At 51.0% G+C, this 15,905-nt stretch overlaps 1 protein-coding gene across 2 annotated transcripts in view; it reads right to left on the bottom strand.

The window, feature by feature from the left end:
• Positions 1 to 13,617, bottom strand: part of SEPTIN9 (septin 9) — a 142,073-nt gene extending 128,456 nt beyond the window's left edge. Inside the window, exon 1 of one of the 2 annotated variants that reach the window (XM_054846462.1) lies at positions 12,846 to 13,617. In XM_054846462.1, the coding sequence (XP_054702437.1) occupies positions 12,846 to 12,867 (22 nt within the window). In that variant the 5' untranslated portion in view covers positions 12,868 to 13,617. The remainder of the gene's footprint in view (positions 1 to 12,845) is intronic. The other variant, XM_054846465.1, reaches the window with a different exon arrangement.
• Positions 13,618 to 15,905: the final 2,288 nt, after the last annotated feature.

Raw genomic sequence — 15,905 nt, forward strand, 5'->3', positions numbered from 1 at the left:
TATCTGCACAGTCATTAGACAAAGGAGCAGGAGTCAGGATATCTGATTATACCCCAACCTGGCCACACGAACCCAATGAAGCAGCTTGTTTCTCTGCAGACCAGGCTCCTCAGCAATAAAGTGGACGTAAGCTTATATCTTTCACAAAGAATTTCACTTGGGAAGGCTTTGGGAGCGCAGGAGAAAAGGGGATGGTTATTCACAAAGCACATGCCCTGGGGACACGAGCACAGACAGCAAGGTCACTGCCAGGTGGCCCCGTGCTCCAGGAGAAGGTGAGAAACAGCCATGTCCCTCTCCAGAGGGAATTGTCACCGCTCGTGTCCTAAGCTTCCTGTCAGTAAACAAAGCATTGACCTCCAGGGCTCCTGGGCATCTGTCACCATCGGTTTATTCCATAAGAAAGTGAAATTAAAAAAAAAAACCAACCCTGCAGCTGAAACAGTGTTTAATCTTGCAAAGATTATGATTACATGATTTGAAAAGCAGAGGCGGCTGTTAAGCCCCCCAAAGCAGAGGTCTTTACTTGGTTTACAGTCTCATTTTGCCCATAATCTATAGGCAAGAGGGCTTGGATGCTTCCAGGATGTTCTGAGGGGCTGTGCCAAGGCAGTTTTTAATCCAAAACCTGATCTCCCAGCTGTGTTTTGACCTAAGGATCATTCATTAACCATCAGACATGGGAAATAGAGAGTTTATAAAAAGATGAAGATGATCCCAAGTGGGAATGAAATGCCTGTATTTTAGACAGTATTAGAATTCAAATTAATCCTGACACACTGGAAATGGACAACAAACAAAGTGAAACCCCAAATAAGATGCAAGGTGATTCAGCAAGGAGCGGCACAAAGGTCTAATCTACACACCAGACTCCCTCAAGTCAGTGGTTGCAGGAGGATCCTACAAAAGATTCATATCCTACGTGGGCCGAATGGCCTGATTTTATCATCATCGACTACAGAAATACCACAGGGTGACAAGTACTCCAGGCAGGTGCTTGCAGGAAGGTGGGATGGCGCTGACTGCAAGTTGAGGTGTGGAAGGCAGCCTGTCAGAGCTCTGTAAATGAGATGGCCGGCAGCATCCAGACTCAGCCCCAGAAGTTCACCTCGTAGCAGATGAGAATTAGAGCCATTGCCTTTGCAAACCTCTAACACTGTGCCCTGGATCCTCAATGTGAAAAGCCACCAGGTGCCAGGCAGAGCAGCTCTGCTTCAAGAGTTTGTCTATCTGGGGTCCTACCATGCCCTAAGGTTTCCCTCCTGTGTAAGGAGCCAGGGCAGATCAGCTACACGAAGAGAGCCAGAAAACCTGACCACGCATGGCCAGCCTTGCAGCTAGCAGCCTGCTCCCATCAGATCCGCACGGCTGACTGCTCTCGCAGACTGCCCCGTCCCTGCAGCCCTACCAGCACCGAGGGAGCAGCAGAGCCTCATGGAAACACCCAGAGATCCCCCACTCCAAGGGGTAACAGGAGGTCCTCCAGGCTGTGGAGGACATAATCATAAGCCATGATTTTTGCCATGAAACTGTGAGTACCTTGGAATTGGACACGGTGCTGCACGCCACCTGCTCCAGCTCCACGTGACAGCCAGGTATTTGCTTAGAAACGCAAACAAACCCACCCCAGCAAGCTTTGTGCTCTCCTAGAAATTCAAACAAGGTCATCTCCAGATGGATAGCAGGACAGCACGGAACAGTCCTAGGTAAAGCAGCCCTGGCAGCCCACAGTCAGCGGAGACGAGGCTGTGAGGAAGGAGAAACCCTGCCAACGAGCTGTGGGTTATCTGAGCAGCCTACTCGCCATATGCAGTCACCGTTTATTGCCATACTGAGCACAACGATCAGTATTTTTAACACCGTGTCTCCTCCTTTTCTGACTCGCTGTTCTCTACCCAGTGACACCTTTTGCAACACACCACGTAGATATAAAAAGAATATGCAACTTCTGGTCCTGAATGCTCCTGACCTAAGAAACCAGAGAGAGTTTTCCCTGTGGTGGTCATTTCTGCTGTCCAGCCGAGAAGAGTCAAAACCCCCCACGTACTAAGGCATGTTAAAGGAGGCATGGTTCCCACACGTAGGGGCCTGGGCTCTGTCTGACAAGTTCAAAGAGAGCCCTGTGCCCTCTACCTGTGCTATGATTATACAAGGGAAGGTCCAAAGATGAAGCTAAAAACTCTTTATGGCTCCGGTGCTATTCATGGGGAAGGTTAATCCCTATGCAGATGTCCGACCTTGCTGTGAAGTGTTCACAGACTGGAAATTATCAATAAAAATTTCTTTCTGTAGTCATGAGAACTCACACTACCTCACCAGACTATTTGTAACAACATTTATAAAATATAAATGCAATTGTAACATAATTCAAGGGTTACTTGTATGGCTCTAACCCTCTCGGAGGCTATCACAGTTGTCTTCCAGCCATTCCTCCCAGTATGCCCCAGTAAAACTTCTGGCTGTTCTAATTCATCCTAGCACATAACTCTGAAGAACTTGTTTCCTGTTTTGATGTTTTCTCTTGCATCCTTACAAGATTTGATGCTTTCTACTCTTCCTCCCCAAGAGCTGACCAACTTTGGCCCAGAAGCACACGAAACCTGGTTCACCTCCTGCCCCCGTCTTCCTCACCTTCAGTACATGTTGGGAGAGAGCTGCAGAAATGCTCAAAATATCTATAAACGCCCCCCATTCAAACCCCAGGGCAAAGACCAATATGCCATGGCTCACACCCTGCTCCTGGGGTGTCTGAGGAGGAAACACGCTCAGTTCACCAGCAAAGTTGTTTCCTTCCTTGCATCTCTGCTCCCTCCTCCAGCCCGGCAGCACTGCGGGCTGTGCCGTGCACTGGGTCTGCACCCACCTCGCCCACCCTTGCTCCTACTTGTCCACGTTCCTGTACTGGTCTTCCCCCATCAATCTCCACTGGTGGACATGCTCTGCCAGCACGGCTTCTGGTTTTCCATCCACTGACCCATGCTCCTGCCTACACCTGACGCTTCTCACCCCCGCTACAGCTCTCGGTAGCAGTCTGTCCATCAGATGGAGGGGCTTTGGACACAGTGATGTCTCCACAGGGATAGGAATGAGGACACTTTTTATTTTTACCCAGGCGTAAGGTCAGATTTTGCTCCTAGCTCCCCAGGGGCTGTGTGACTATACCCTGGACTGACCTTCCAGTTCCTTGCTTCCCAGTGTCCGGAGCCACTAACCCTTACTCTGTGTTACAAACTCTGCCAACAGCAGCCCACAAACTGTCCACCAAGGAACAGCAGTAGTCTGTAAAAGGGTTTAATGCAGATGCCTGCAATAATAAGCACCCAGTACACTGACACAGGAGGTTTTTCTGGCTCATATCCATTCCCAGGGGCTCCCATACTTATATTCATGGCCCAAAGGACATAAAAGGCTCAGTAAGATCTGAACATTATTCCAGACACGTATTATGAAACAAATTTTCAGTATTCCCTCTCCACCACACTCAAGCACAGGGCTCTAACTTTTCCCACGATGATCTTAAACTTAGCAAAGCCAAACACACACAAAAAAACCCCCACAGCCACAGACATCCTCCTGCCCTCTCCCCACCGCATACACTGTCTGAAAAGCCTGGCACGTATTTTAAAACATCAACGCCCGACGCTGATTTCCTAGAGCGCGGCTGGTCCGTGAAGGAGCACGCACGGAGAGAAGAGAAGCTCTGCCGCAGAGGCAGGTTTGAAACCTGCACCAATGGATCAAACTCGCAAGGGCTGAGCTCATCCTTCCCAACATTAACTGCAGGAATCAGCTGTCAGGTTATTTCACATCACTATTGGGAGGTTTATCTGACAAAAGCCCACTCCAGGAAATAAATCACAGCTTTGCACTGCAGCTGCCAAGCAGGACAGGAGAGACCACCCAAGCCATGACATCCCCCGACAACCCGCAGCACTTTCCGTGGGACTCGCCAACTGAAGCATCTCACTTGTCAGTACAGCAATTTGGGAAAGCATTTACAGATGCAGATGTAGTTGAATGACAATTAACGTCAAAGGGCAATTAGCTACAGTAATGTTAGTCCTTCAGGCTGCGTAAGTCTGAACTGTTCGGTAAATACTCAACTGTTCTGAGAGTCATAACCTATTTGCTAAAAATAAGTATTAAAAAAAGAGGCATTTGAAATCCCATGGTAGGATGTGGTGGTTTTGGTACAGCTTGGGCACAGCTCAAACTCACATTTCTCAGTGTTATGCCCAATTTGATAAAACGTGTTCTCTTAGACGTGTGAAGGGAGGACACCAAAGGGGGAAAAAAAAACCCTTCATGCAGCAGGCAGGGGTGCAAGAGCACTACTAAAGGTCTGAATGTAAGGATTTCCTGGTGCTTCTAGCAATTGACCTTAGATAAAAGCAATACAGGGCACGTGACTCCTTTTCTCACTAAAACATTGAAAATCAGCTAGGTCAGAAACATACCAAAAAACAAACCAGAGAACGAGGAGAATTACAGCATTTCAGGATTGCACTGGCAACATCATCAACTTTCGATGTTTCAAATTAAATTCCATGTGGCCAATGAATTATGTTTCATCCTCATTCCTACTGATTAATATATGTATTGCTTTTAATTTTAAAAAAAAAAAAAAAAAGCATTGAAAGTCATATTGGATGGAAGATGGAAACTGAATACCAGGAGAGCAAAGCAGCTGTAGAGCGTGGGTGGCTGACACCCCGGTGACAGACCCGGGCGGGCTGGGAGCTCCCCACCAGCCGAACCTGTGGGTGACACTTGGTCTTCTGCAACCCCGAGCCGCCCCTATCCTACAGGCAAAGCAAAGCCTCCAGCCTCCTTAACTCACAGCTTTTCATCAACCTTAAACTCACTCGAACAAACCCCTGCCACCTCCCATGGTCTACCACGCGCAAGTCCTTTGTCCTGACTTGTAACGCGCCAAGATGCGTTATTCTTCTCAGCAACTTTTATTTCTACGTGTCCAGGCACTTACAACTCAGCCACTGAGTCATTCAACAGCAGCTCTTGGCAATAATTGCTGAGGGCATCTTGTCCTCATTTCCTTTGTTTATTCTGTCCATTACATAAAGCTACAGGCAATCCCCACTTCCCTTGATAACATCAAAAATAAAGCAAACTTGCACCCAGGGGCTGCTCTTGAGGATCAGGGCTCCAACTCGCTCCCCAAGTACACGCTCTCAGAGTGTCCCTGGCACCACCACAGCTTGCAAAAGGACGTGACTGCGAACGAGCAGAGCATCAGGGACCCTCTGTGTCCCCCAGCAGCTGCTTTGGGTTCAGCCCTGCGAGGCCTCGGGGAGAGCTGCTGGGTGCTGAGCTCTTCCCAAAGGGAGCTGGTTGCTCTGCAGATCGTCCCTTGGCGAGCGCTTTCTCCCCTCCCAGGGACTGGAGCCAGGGTTCCGTTATTCCCTCGGTCCCCAGAACAGCCATACTCGCACACCAAGAAATTATGGACTTTCTTGAGCATTACCGTGACCTTTTTCATTTCCATTATGCCTTTAGCTGTCTCCTCCCCCTACACTCCTTCTCTAAACAAATCTCAAAGCTGCACAAAGTGCTTCCTGTAAATAATACTCATCTGGCATAGACAAAGGAAAAAAAGAAAAAGAAAAAACCCTTTTGCTGCTAGTTCCAGCTTGCAATCGCCCCTCCAGTTTAACTTCCATCTGCTTGACCTGGGAGCCCTCAAAGGCTGCACGGCATTTGAGGGAAACGGAGGGGACAGATACATTCTCTGGGCATCACATTCGAACCTGCCCTCACTGAAATTAAAAGTTCAGGTCATGGAGTAACTTATACCATGCTTCAGACCACTGTAGTGCAACGATCAGCGTTAAAGCTTGAGCAAGAACTTCACAACGAGCCTTTTTCTGCCCACCCAGCTATTTTCACAAGCGTAGCACCACTGGACAAAACTTTTCCTTGCCTCTCCTCCTGGTGCCATCCCACGCTGATGCTGGCCGCTGCTCTAGAGATGTCTGAACCCCACCATGCCCTGAGAGCGGCTCGTTTGTGCGCATGACAGTGGAAGTTGCCTTACAAGCACAAAGCCAGGATTCCCTTTCGGGCTCTTAGAGTGATAAACCAGGCACCCCATCCCATGGCAGATGCAAGAAAGGCCTTTGCAAGCCTGCGTTACTGCCTGAACGATGAGATTCGCAGAAGGAAGCAGTTTCCCAGGCAGCAGTGAACCCCCACAAACATAACCCCTTTAAAGGGAGCTTCGAGCCACCCTTGTCCCCGGTAAGTCACTGCAGGCCAGCGTGGGAACGGGCCGACTCACCAGGACCGTGCTGTCTCTCCTACCGCACCGCCGCTTGCAGCGTGCCATTTCCGTAGGGAACGAGGGCTGCACAGGCACGGCTGCTCTTCCTGAGGACGTCGGGACCGGCAGGAACGGAAACTCCCCGGCGTGTTGTTAAACGCACCGGTGTGGCCAGTTAGCATCACCCCCGGGGACGGGGGGATCCCACCCTCCCGCGTGCCCCCAGGGAGCTTACGCACTTCATACATCTATCTGACGGGTTAAATCTTCACAAACCACTGCGACACAAAGTCCTCTCCTCTTTACAGACTTTGCCCCGGATTTGGATCCCACCTTACGCTGCAAAACCCACGGCATCTCTTGTCTGAGAGGGGACAGGTTAGCCTCACGCAAAAAGCCCCGCTCGCTCTCTGCGAAGCGGCAGCATCGCTTTTGGGAGGGATTTCCCTGCCTCAGCGGGAGCCGTGAGCGGGCAGGGAGTTCTTCTCTGCAGCAACATCTCCCCGTTCCACGTGGCACCGCTTCTCCTTGCTCACCCCAGGTGGGCATGGGAAGATGATCGGTGTTTTGGGGAAGTGGATAATCACCCCGCTGGGCCCCACATGGCTTTTTGTTATTCTCTGCATATGACGGCGCGTTGCGGTTTCTTATTTGGTTTTCTCCACAGCCTGGATTCTCTTGCTTCTCCAAACTATTTCCTAACAGATGTTGGGATGTTTTGCTACCTGAAGCAAAGCTCTACCACTGCCCACACATGCCAGCCAAACCTGGCAATGGTGAAGCACCCAACCAAACCCATCACGCTGATCCTGCCACCCCAGCACAGCGTTGCAATAGAAGATTTTTTTCGTAACAAGATTACATCAATCATCACGAGCCATCAGAAACATGTGATGGCAGAGTGCATTGACCTTTATGGCAATATATTCTGTCAGCGTGCAAATAAAATATAACAATCCTCCATTTTTGATTGGACATCTCCCGGTCCCACCTCATTTTTTGCAGCAAGGATGCGCAGAGGTAAGCTTGCCAGGACTGATGCCAGCTGCCATCAACAACTCTCGGTATCTGCTAAGCCACGGAAAGAGACTGTGAGGCCCTGAAGGAAGCTGAGAACGGTCTGTCTGAGGATCAGGGAGCTTTCATCCATCATTCGTAGCGCTCTAGGAAAATAACAGGCTTTACTACCACAAAGGAGGGCAGGCACATTAGAAACCTAATTCTCTAAAGCGCAGACCTTTTTAATTTTAAAAGTAATCAAAAGAATTGTTAAAGGGTTTTAGCTGTTAACCACACAGCGCAGACCTGGGCAATGCTGGCTCTCGGCCACAGCGTTGGCGTAGGAGCACGGTCTGCGACACTGCCCTGCTCGTATGGCCTCTGCCGCCCATCATACACCAGTCAGAGAAATTCAGAGGCATGGGGAGGACGGACATGCACGTTTTTACCCTCAGGTACATGCACTCAGGGCAACGGTACCCATTCCCTCTGAGCATCTCTAGACGTTCCTATAGCTCAAACAACAATCCGGGGGCAGCAGCCAGTGGGAATGTCAAAGGCCACGTCCAACCACGCACGCAGCCAAGGGGGAGTGACCCCGGCAGGGATGGAGCAGGGAGCAGCATGATGTGATAGATCAAGTGGTAAAAAAATAAATGAAGGCAGTTGGGGAAGAAAACCCATGAGCCGGCATGTGTGAACGTGAGCGGGCACCGTGGCTGAGGATCACTGGTCGGAAAGCGCGAGTGCGAGGAGTTGGAGATGCGGTTGTTCGAAACAGCGAGCAAGCGTCTGCCATGCAGGAACTGCACCATGTTTGCTCTCTCTTGTCTTTGGGGGTTTAAAGCAAGGACAAGGGCCACGGACATTTGGTATCAACCAGCTCTCACGTGGATCTGAATGATACACACCATCCACCCAGCTGACCAAGCCAACCTGCAGAGCTTCCAGCATCCTGAAAATAAGATACAAAGCCCTTTGTCTGCGTACCAGCCTCCTGCTATTCTTGGATTATCAAGAAGCCAGTTCATTTTGTAGCCCTTGTTATTTTCCTTCCTGCTATTTCAGTAACACAAAGTGACACAATGCCAACACAAAACCACGTAGCGCAAAACTTCCACAGCCTCAGGCGAGGGACCGGTGTTCCTGGGGCAGGTCACCCCATGATGAGCCTGCCAGCACCACCGTCCCTGCGCTTCCCTCTGCTCCAAAACTCTCTCCTAACCTTTCTCCTTTCCCTTCACTGCCCCCACACTCGCAGTGACTTGACAAATGCTCCAGCTCTGCTCTGCCACCGATGGGAACGGGAAGAAGCCCAGGCCAGGCTTCACTGCTCTGCCGGAGCGCAGGGACCTGGAAGGGGGAGAAGGCAGGGATGGGGGCAGCAAAAGAGCCGAAATGGGATCCTGTGAGGAAGGTGAGAGAGAAGAGCTGACTGTAAACAACACAACAACCCAGCACAGAAAGTTTTGCCTCCAATAAAGGCAGAGACACAAACATCAGCCCAAAAACCAGCATGCTTGGATCTGCAGGGAGCTGCTCCATCACCTTTGGCTCTGGTGAGAGCTCTGTCCCACCAAGCAGTGAGGACCCAGGATGAAACAGAAACCCCAGCATTTTTTTCTGCTCCTGCTGTTCTGCAGAAGCCTTCCGGAAGGCTGATGCATCTACTTACCGCACCATCTATTTGCACAAGCACTACGCAGCCGTGCCAGTGGCTGCTGTGCCTCTTCATTAACCGGTTTGTTACTGCAAGACTGCACAGTGCTTTGCTCTCCATCGCAACAGGGACACCAGGGACGCGCTGCGGCGCATCAGGCACAGGCAGGGCTGTTTTGCAGAGAGGAAACAGGGTGGAAACGGGGCAACGGGACAGTTCATTCATCTGAGCTGGTGGAAGTATTTCGTGCGGTGAATTCAGGTTTTGAGCAATAGGTTTGAACAGCCACCAACTGAGGATCCAGCTTCTTGTGGTTGATTGCAAATCCTCAGTACGATTATTTTTTTTTTTTTTAAATGATAGCTTGTTGGCCCATCAATACAGGTTTTGGGGAGTAAAAGCTAGCTGTGAGTTTGAGCTGAAAAAAATGGCTTTTTTGTTTTTATTATTTAAAAACAAACTATTTCAAATTTCCGTTCGAAATGATAATCAAAAATTAAATTAATGTTTTTGGTGGATCCAAGCAATATTTTTTCCTTGATACTGCCATTTGGCCAGTGAACTAAATAAAACAAAAAAACTTAAAAAGATTATCAATCTGAACAACTCTGCTCATTTTTCCATGGCTTAGACAAACACAATGCCAGTTAGCTGACAGGAGACAGGTCTGGTTCAGCAGAGAACAACGAGGCTCTGCAAACACCGGCTCATCTCTGCCCCAACCAGCAACTCTACAAGTGAGATCAAAAGCCCCCGAGGGAATCGCGCTGGGCCTCTCCAGCGCAGTATCAGCCTGAAAAAAAAAGATTCAGTCTCTATTTTGCAAACCACCTCAGCAGACCGGCTGCAGCCGATGTACCGGGGCGCCTCTCAACAGGCAGCGCTCCTCCAGCCACAAGCCGTGATGCTTATTTGGGGAGGGGGGCAAGCCTACCCGCCACTTCTTCACTGCGCTTTGACAAACTCCTTCGAGCGCTTGCTGCGGCACACGTCCCTGCGCTCTCGCAGCCGCACACCGCAGCTCTCGCTCACCCCCACCAAGAGCTCGCTTGCTTTTCACTGCCGCCGCCGCACGCACCGGAGCACAAACAGGGAGCCCTTTGGCAGGGTACAAACCCGACGTACCCCCCCCTCCTAACACCTGTAACTGCTGCTGCCTTGGACCGTTCAGCATCTGCAGGATGCGGAGTCAGCACCGAGGGAAGTCGATGGGTCTGTGGCAGGGAGGGGGATCCTGGGACACAATAAACTAACCCATCAGAGGACAGAGCTCTTTCCCCAAAGCCTCCCAGTCTAGGTAATACCAACAACTCCAATTTGACTTATATTCTCTTCCCCATGTTTTATAGGCAATCATTTTGCAAGTCACGATATGGCAAAAAAATTGTCCCTAAACCCTAATGCGAGAATCAGATCATGGTTCTCTCTGTTACTCCTGCATTTGTTCCTACAGCCTTAGCTCATATATGAGGAGTTATTTCTCCCTACATGCCTAAGGAATAAATAGGAGTAGGTAAGGGTGGGTCACACATAACCGCTGTGGATAATTCTGGAGGTACTGTAATTAGGGCAATCCTTATTTCAGTGCGCGCCAACATCTTACATAAATCTGAAACTGCAAACAGTCCTTGCCCAAAACAATTTGCACCATCTCTTAAAATACCTATAAATCATCGTGTCATTTATCATGAATCCTGTCTATTACTTCTTTGGCGATACAATTGTGCTTGAGTCATGGAAAAGGAGAATCAAAAAAACCCTAAAAAAAATAGTAATCCAGGACAAGTAAAACATCTCAGAAAAAAACAACCCTCCTTGCCTTAAGCATCTGAAATAATAGACATCCCTAAAGCAAACATGTAAGAGCTGGCTTCGGTAGCGGTTATTGCTCATTTTTAACTTGCTGTGTAAAATCCCCTTTCCACCCTCTCCCCTCCTCCTGCTGCTGCTGCCAGGAAGTTCCAGGAAAAAAAAGCGCTACCAGGCTGAGCCGCACGCGCCCGCGCCTACGGCACAAAGGTCTGAGCCTCTCTCTGCTGGTAAGAGGTAAAGCATCCGAAGGAAAACTCTTTATCCCGACCACACCTATGTGGCATGCGCTCAAAAGTCATAGCAGATGGGTAATGATTTCCCCTGAAGTACTCTAGAAAAGGTAAATCTAGCCTGCGGTGGGGAGCAGCCTGCTAACAGGAGTGCACTGCAACAGCATTTTGCTGCATTAATGGAGGAGGACCAAGCTGGAGCTTCGGCCCCGTGAGATCAAGTGAGATCCTCCAGCTGGGTTCAGCGGGACCCAGTCTACAGAACAGATCCAGAATATACTGGAGAGGAGCAAACAGGGCCAGTGAGGGATGCTCCCTAACCTCAAAAAGTGTTTAAAGATACTTATTGTTTCCTTTCGCCATCATTTTTTGGGAGATTCTCAGCCAGGCACTGTGTTTCCAGCCTGTCAGGGGTTGTCAGCAACGTGCTTGGGAAGCGTAGTCTTTGTGGCTGAGAAGTCACTTTGTCACCTCACCGGTTTCTTTGGCATCAGAAAGCTCAGAGGCCCTGCGGCACTCTGTACATCTTACTCGCGTCTTGAAGTAGTAATGTGGATTCCCGGTGAAATTCCCCAGAGCTAGTCACCACTGCTCTTCCCCAATTTGTAAAACCACCAGATTTATAGGACGAGGAAGGCTGGCTCTGCCCGGCACAGAGGTGGCAGCTCTCCAAAGGCGGCCTCCCCAGCATGGTGGGTGATTCATCGAGTGCCTTTCGCTCACTTTAATCCACTACAATGTGCTAATAATCATGCTTAGGCTTTCTCAGGTTCCCAGCACACGGTCCCTAATAGAACCTCCCTGCCAGTTCATTTAGCAACACTAACGAGAGAAATGTGCAGGAGAGAAACATTACTAATTAATTCCAACAATAAACAGGCAGCAGCATCACACGGGGAATTTTCCGAGGAAAGACAAACCCCCGGCTCCTGTGGCTTGTGAGCTCAGGCAGAGTCCAGTTGCCCATGACGTGGCTGGAGTGACTCGCAGCATGGCAGCCGCCCCAAACACCCCTGCGGTGCGGTCAGATGCGTGACTCAGGACATCAGGAGGCGGCCAGCACGATGACACCACGTCCCTGCAAGCGATCAGGGTAAAGCAGGGCAGAACTGGACTTACAGAGCACGGGGTCACGCGCTGGTACCGGGAGCTGAGCAGAAATCAGCTGCAAAGTCGCGCACCCGGAGGAGCTGCGAGAAGCACCTGAGCTTTACGGGGTGAGCAATGGACCTTTCGTAGATGTGTCTGCTCTATCATCCGCCAGCCACTTCTTTGGACCGCTGGCAGGATTTCACAGAAGGCTCAGAGAAATTATATCAGTCCTGGTTGCTTGCTCCCATGTTAGCTGGGGAGGAAGGAGCCTGCGAGAGCAGAGGGCACAGAGCCCTCACCCCACAGGGCAAGACCGGGAAAGCCGGGATGGGGACCAGGGAGAGGAGAGGCCCACAGCATTTGGGGATCCCAGCAGTTCCACCCCTGATTTGGAAGCCCCTCCAGCCCGAAGGCAATCCGTGTCACATACACACAACGCCACGGTCCCGGTTTAAGGTCAAGGTCGGCACCGGAGCTCAGCCCGCGCTGGCACAGGTGCCTCCTCAACAACGAGCTCCGTGCCACGGACACCGAGTTTTGCCTGGAACAAGCTGCCTCCCTGGATTTGTTTTGCTTTTTAAGTCTTTACCGCTGATCCACAGGGGTTGTTTATATGCAGTGAAACAGCCGCTTGCTTGGAGGTAGAAGCGCTTGTGCAAGTTATACTTTTGGGTTTGGTTGGGGGGGGGGGGGTTTAAACTCCCCCCCCCCCCCAGTAGACACAAAGGAAGAAAGCCGAGAGGAGAGGCAGCGGGGCGGCCGCTTTGCTCACCTGAATACGAGGATTTCTTCATGCCGTCGCTTCGAGCTGTGACATAGGAGCGGGGCGAGGCGTGGGGCGAGCGGTCCGTGGGGTGCCGCGGGCGCGATCCTTTTGTGGGCGCGGGCAGGGACGGGGAGGGGACGCGCACTCCCCCGCCGCATCCACGCGTGTGGCTCCAGCCGAGGGGCAGCCCAGCGCTCCCATTAATTAGCACACACCTTTCCTAATCTCGCACATCGTCCTGGGCTGTTCCAACTCTCCTGGCACCGGCAGGGGTAGAGGAGGGCGCAGCCTTCCCGGCGGCTGGACGTTATCCCCCCTCGGAAAACAAATGGTTCCCCGGGGATTACCCCTGCCAACTCCCAGCCCTGGAAATCCCAGTGTATTTAGCCGGTGCGGCAAAGGGAAAGGCGGGAACTTCATGCCTCCAGCCCGGCGCACCCCACGGCTTTGCTTCAGCCCTTTTGCTGCCGGAGCGGCTCAGGTCAGCCCCGCTCTCGGTCTGTAGCTCAAAGTGCACGGCTGGCCCCTCAGCGGTGCAAACACCGCTTTCCTCTTCAAACCCACACGTAAAGGGGCTCGTTCAAGGCTGTACGTTACGCGAAATGCTTGTGAAGGCTTACGACACGGGGAGAGCGGATGCAGGGAGCCACGTACCCCATAACGAGCTCCCCAAAGCACCGGGGTCTGGCAGCTCCCCCCGGTTTCTGGGGAAGGGGAGGCTCCATTTTGATATTCCTTAGGTGCTTCAGCACATGGTTCCGCCGGGAGAGCAGACATGCTCCTGATCACTCCCTTGTGAAGCGCACATTGGACAATTAGTTACGCAAATGCAATAAGCTGGGGGCATTATTAACGCAGACAGGAAGAAAGAGCAAATTAAGCCTAGCTATGACTAAAGGCACAGTGAAATGCAGGAGCCTGAACTGCTGGAGGAAGGACTGGGCTGATCGCTGGGGAGATTTCCGCAGCCTGCGCGGGTGAGTCACCCGTGCGAAGGTGCGGAGCACAAGTCCCATCCACATGAGAAACTTCCACCAGCTCAAAGGCATGATTTCAGTAGGAAAGGGTTTCTGTTTGATTTTGTATTTTTAGTCTTTTTCACAGGAGGAGAAAACCCGTTCTGCCCCCTAGCCCTAACCCTGGCATTGCACAGGGACAGAGAAAGAGTAGATGAGCTGGACTAGGATGATACAATCCCATCCATATTCGTTACCATTTCTCAGCCATAGATTATCAGATAAAAATAGGGTTGTCTGAGCCCCTCTCAGGCATTTAATGCAAAACTTGAAGAGCTAGTCAAAGTCGCTGGGGGATCCGGTGCTAAGCAGCCAGACTTTGCACTGGAACAGCTCAGGAGCACTCACACATTCCCAGCAGCAACAATTCTACCCGCTGCTGCATGGCTACGCTGCATTACTGTTACGCTGCAGTCTCCAGCAGGCAGATGTTAGCAAAAAACTCCATCATCAAAAAAACTTTTGAAGCACAAAGCTTTGCTGCTTAAGTAAACGTGCATCTAAGTCCATAGTAACAATATATTACTCTTTCCATGGGTGCTTTTGAAATCGTTAGTCACAATTTATGGAGGAGAAACAACAGCACAATGACTTGCCCCACCTTGTACACAAGTGAGGGCAAAGTCAGCAGCAGAACCCACTCCCGAACGCTAATCCCCCCACTCTGGTCCTGCCTGCATCTCCATGGACACGGCTACTTTTAATACTTAACACTCGCAGGGATACACTTTATAGAAGATCAAAAGACAACTCTGTTCTTCTCAAATGTGGGTATATGTGCACATGTGCCTGATTAAGTGTGTGGTTACATGTGCACATATGTGCGATTGAGTGTATGGCTCCACATGTGTGCGTGATTACGTGTGCAAAGCGTACCTTTGCAGAGCAGCGTTTTCGGAGCTGTGGCTGAGGTACAGCCATCTGATCAGCTTGACTGCACAAATACAAACAGCAAATTGTGGAGCAAGCTTTCTACTGCAGGGCCAAACAAACACGATGAGACAGAAAATGGCTGAAGGGATTTTTTCTGAAATACTGTCTGACAAAGAATCCTTTTCTTTGGCTGCCCGGCCTCAGAATTACCAAGAGAATCAGTCGCTTGGCTCAGAAGAGCAGGTTAATGTTTAATACAATGCAGAGCCCACAGGCTTCAAATAGGTAAGTCATTTATAGCTCCCCCCCCCCCCCTTCATAAGATTAGTGAGGGAATTTATTGTTCCTGAGAGTGAGGGATTCAGACTGCTGGCTCAGCCCAGCCGCAGCACAGGCAGGCACCGCATGAGCCTCACACATCCAGCCCTGCCAAAACAGCTTGGCTCTGACCTGGCGTACGCACCCATCCTGCGCCAGCCCTGGCCATCCGCTCTGCCGAACGCATCCCACCCTGGCACTCCTACACCAGCAGGGCTGGTCTTTTTTTCAGAGAGGCCATGTCAACCTTACCTGTCTCCACCTGTTACGCCCAACTCCACGCACACGGCAGTGATCTTTTTTCAACGGGCGAGCACGGGTGGACTCCTGAACCCAGTGGCACCTGCACCCACCGAGGCTGCAGATGCTGCACCTCCTGCAGCAGCTGGGAGCCTGACCCAGCTGTGATGCCCTCAGCAGCTGGTTCTTCATGGCTTAGTCTGCACCATGTGTGTTATAGTTTCACAGCAGGCGTGAAAAGCCTTTTCTGCAAGTGGTACCTGCTGTCTGTCCCCCAGCAGCATCCTCCAGGCAAGCACATTCCCCAGCACACGAGGGTCCTGCACAGAGATACGCGATCTCCTGAACTAAACATAATACAGCGATCAGAGGAGCAAGAGAGATGAGCGGCACCCGCTACGTACGGCGGGCTGGGGCAGAGAGCCAGAGGCCCAGGAAAGGATGAAGGTGAGGGAGAGACTGGGGGAGGCAACAGCACCAAGTAATGCATACTGCAGTGTGGAGGGAAGCATAGAAATAAGGGAAGGATGAGCCTCCAGGGACAAAACCCCTACACTCTCATGGACTAGCACAAAGCTGGACGTAGGATATGCCGAGCTGTGTAATTGCATCTCTCCAA

The sequence above is a fragment of the Grus americana genome, chromosome 18 (genome assembly GCF_028858705.1).
Source record: "Grus americana isolate bGruAme1 chromosome 18, bGruAme1.mat, whole genome shotgun sequence".
Lineage (NCBI taxonomy): Eukaryota > Metazoa > Chordata > Aves > Gruiformes > Gruidae > Grus > Grus americana.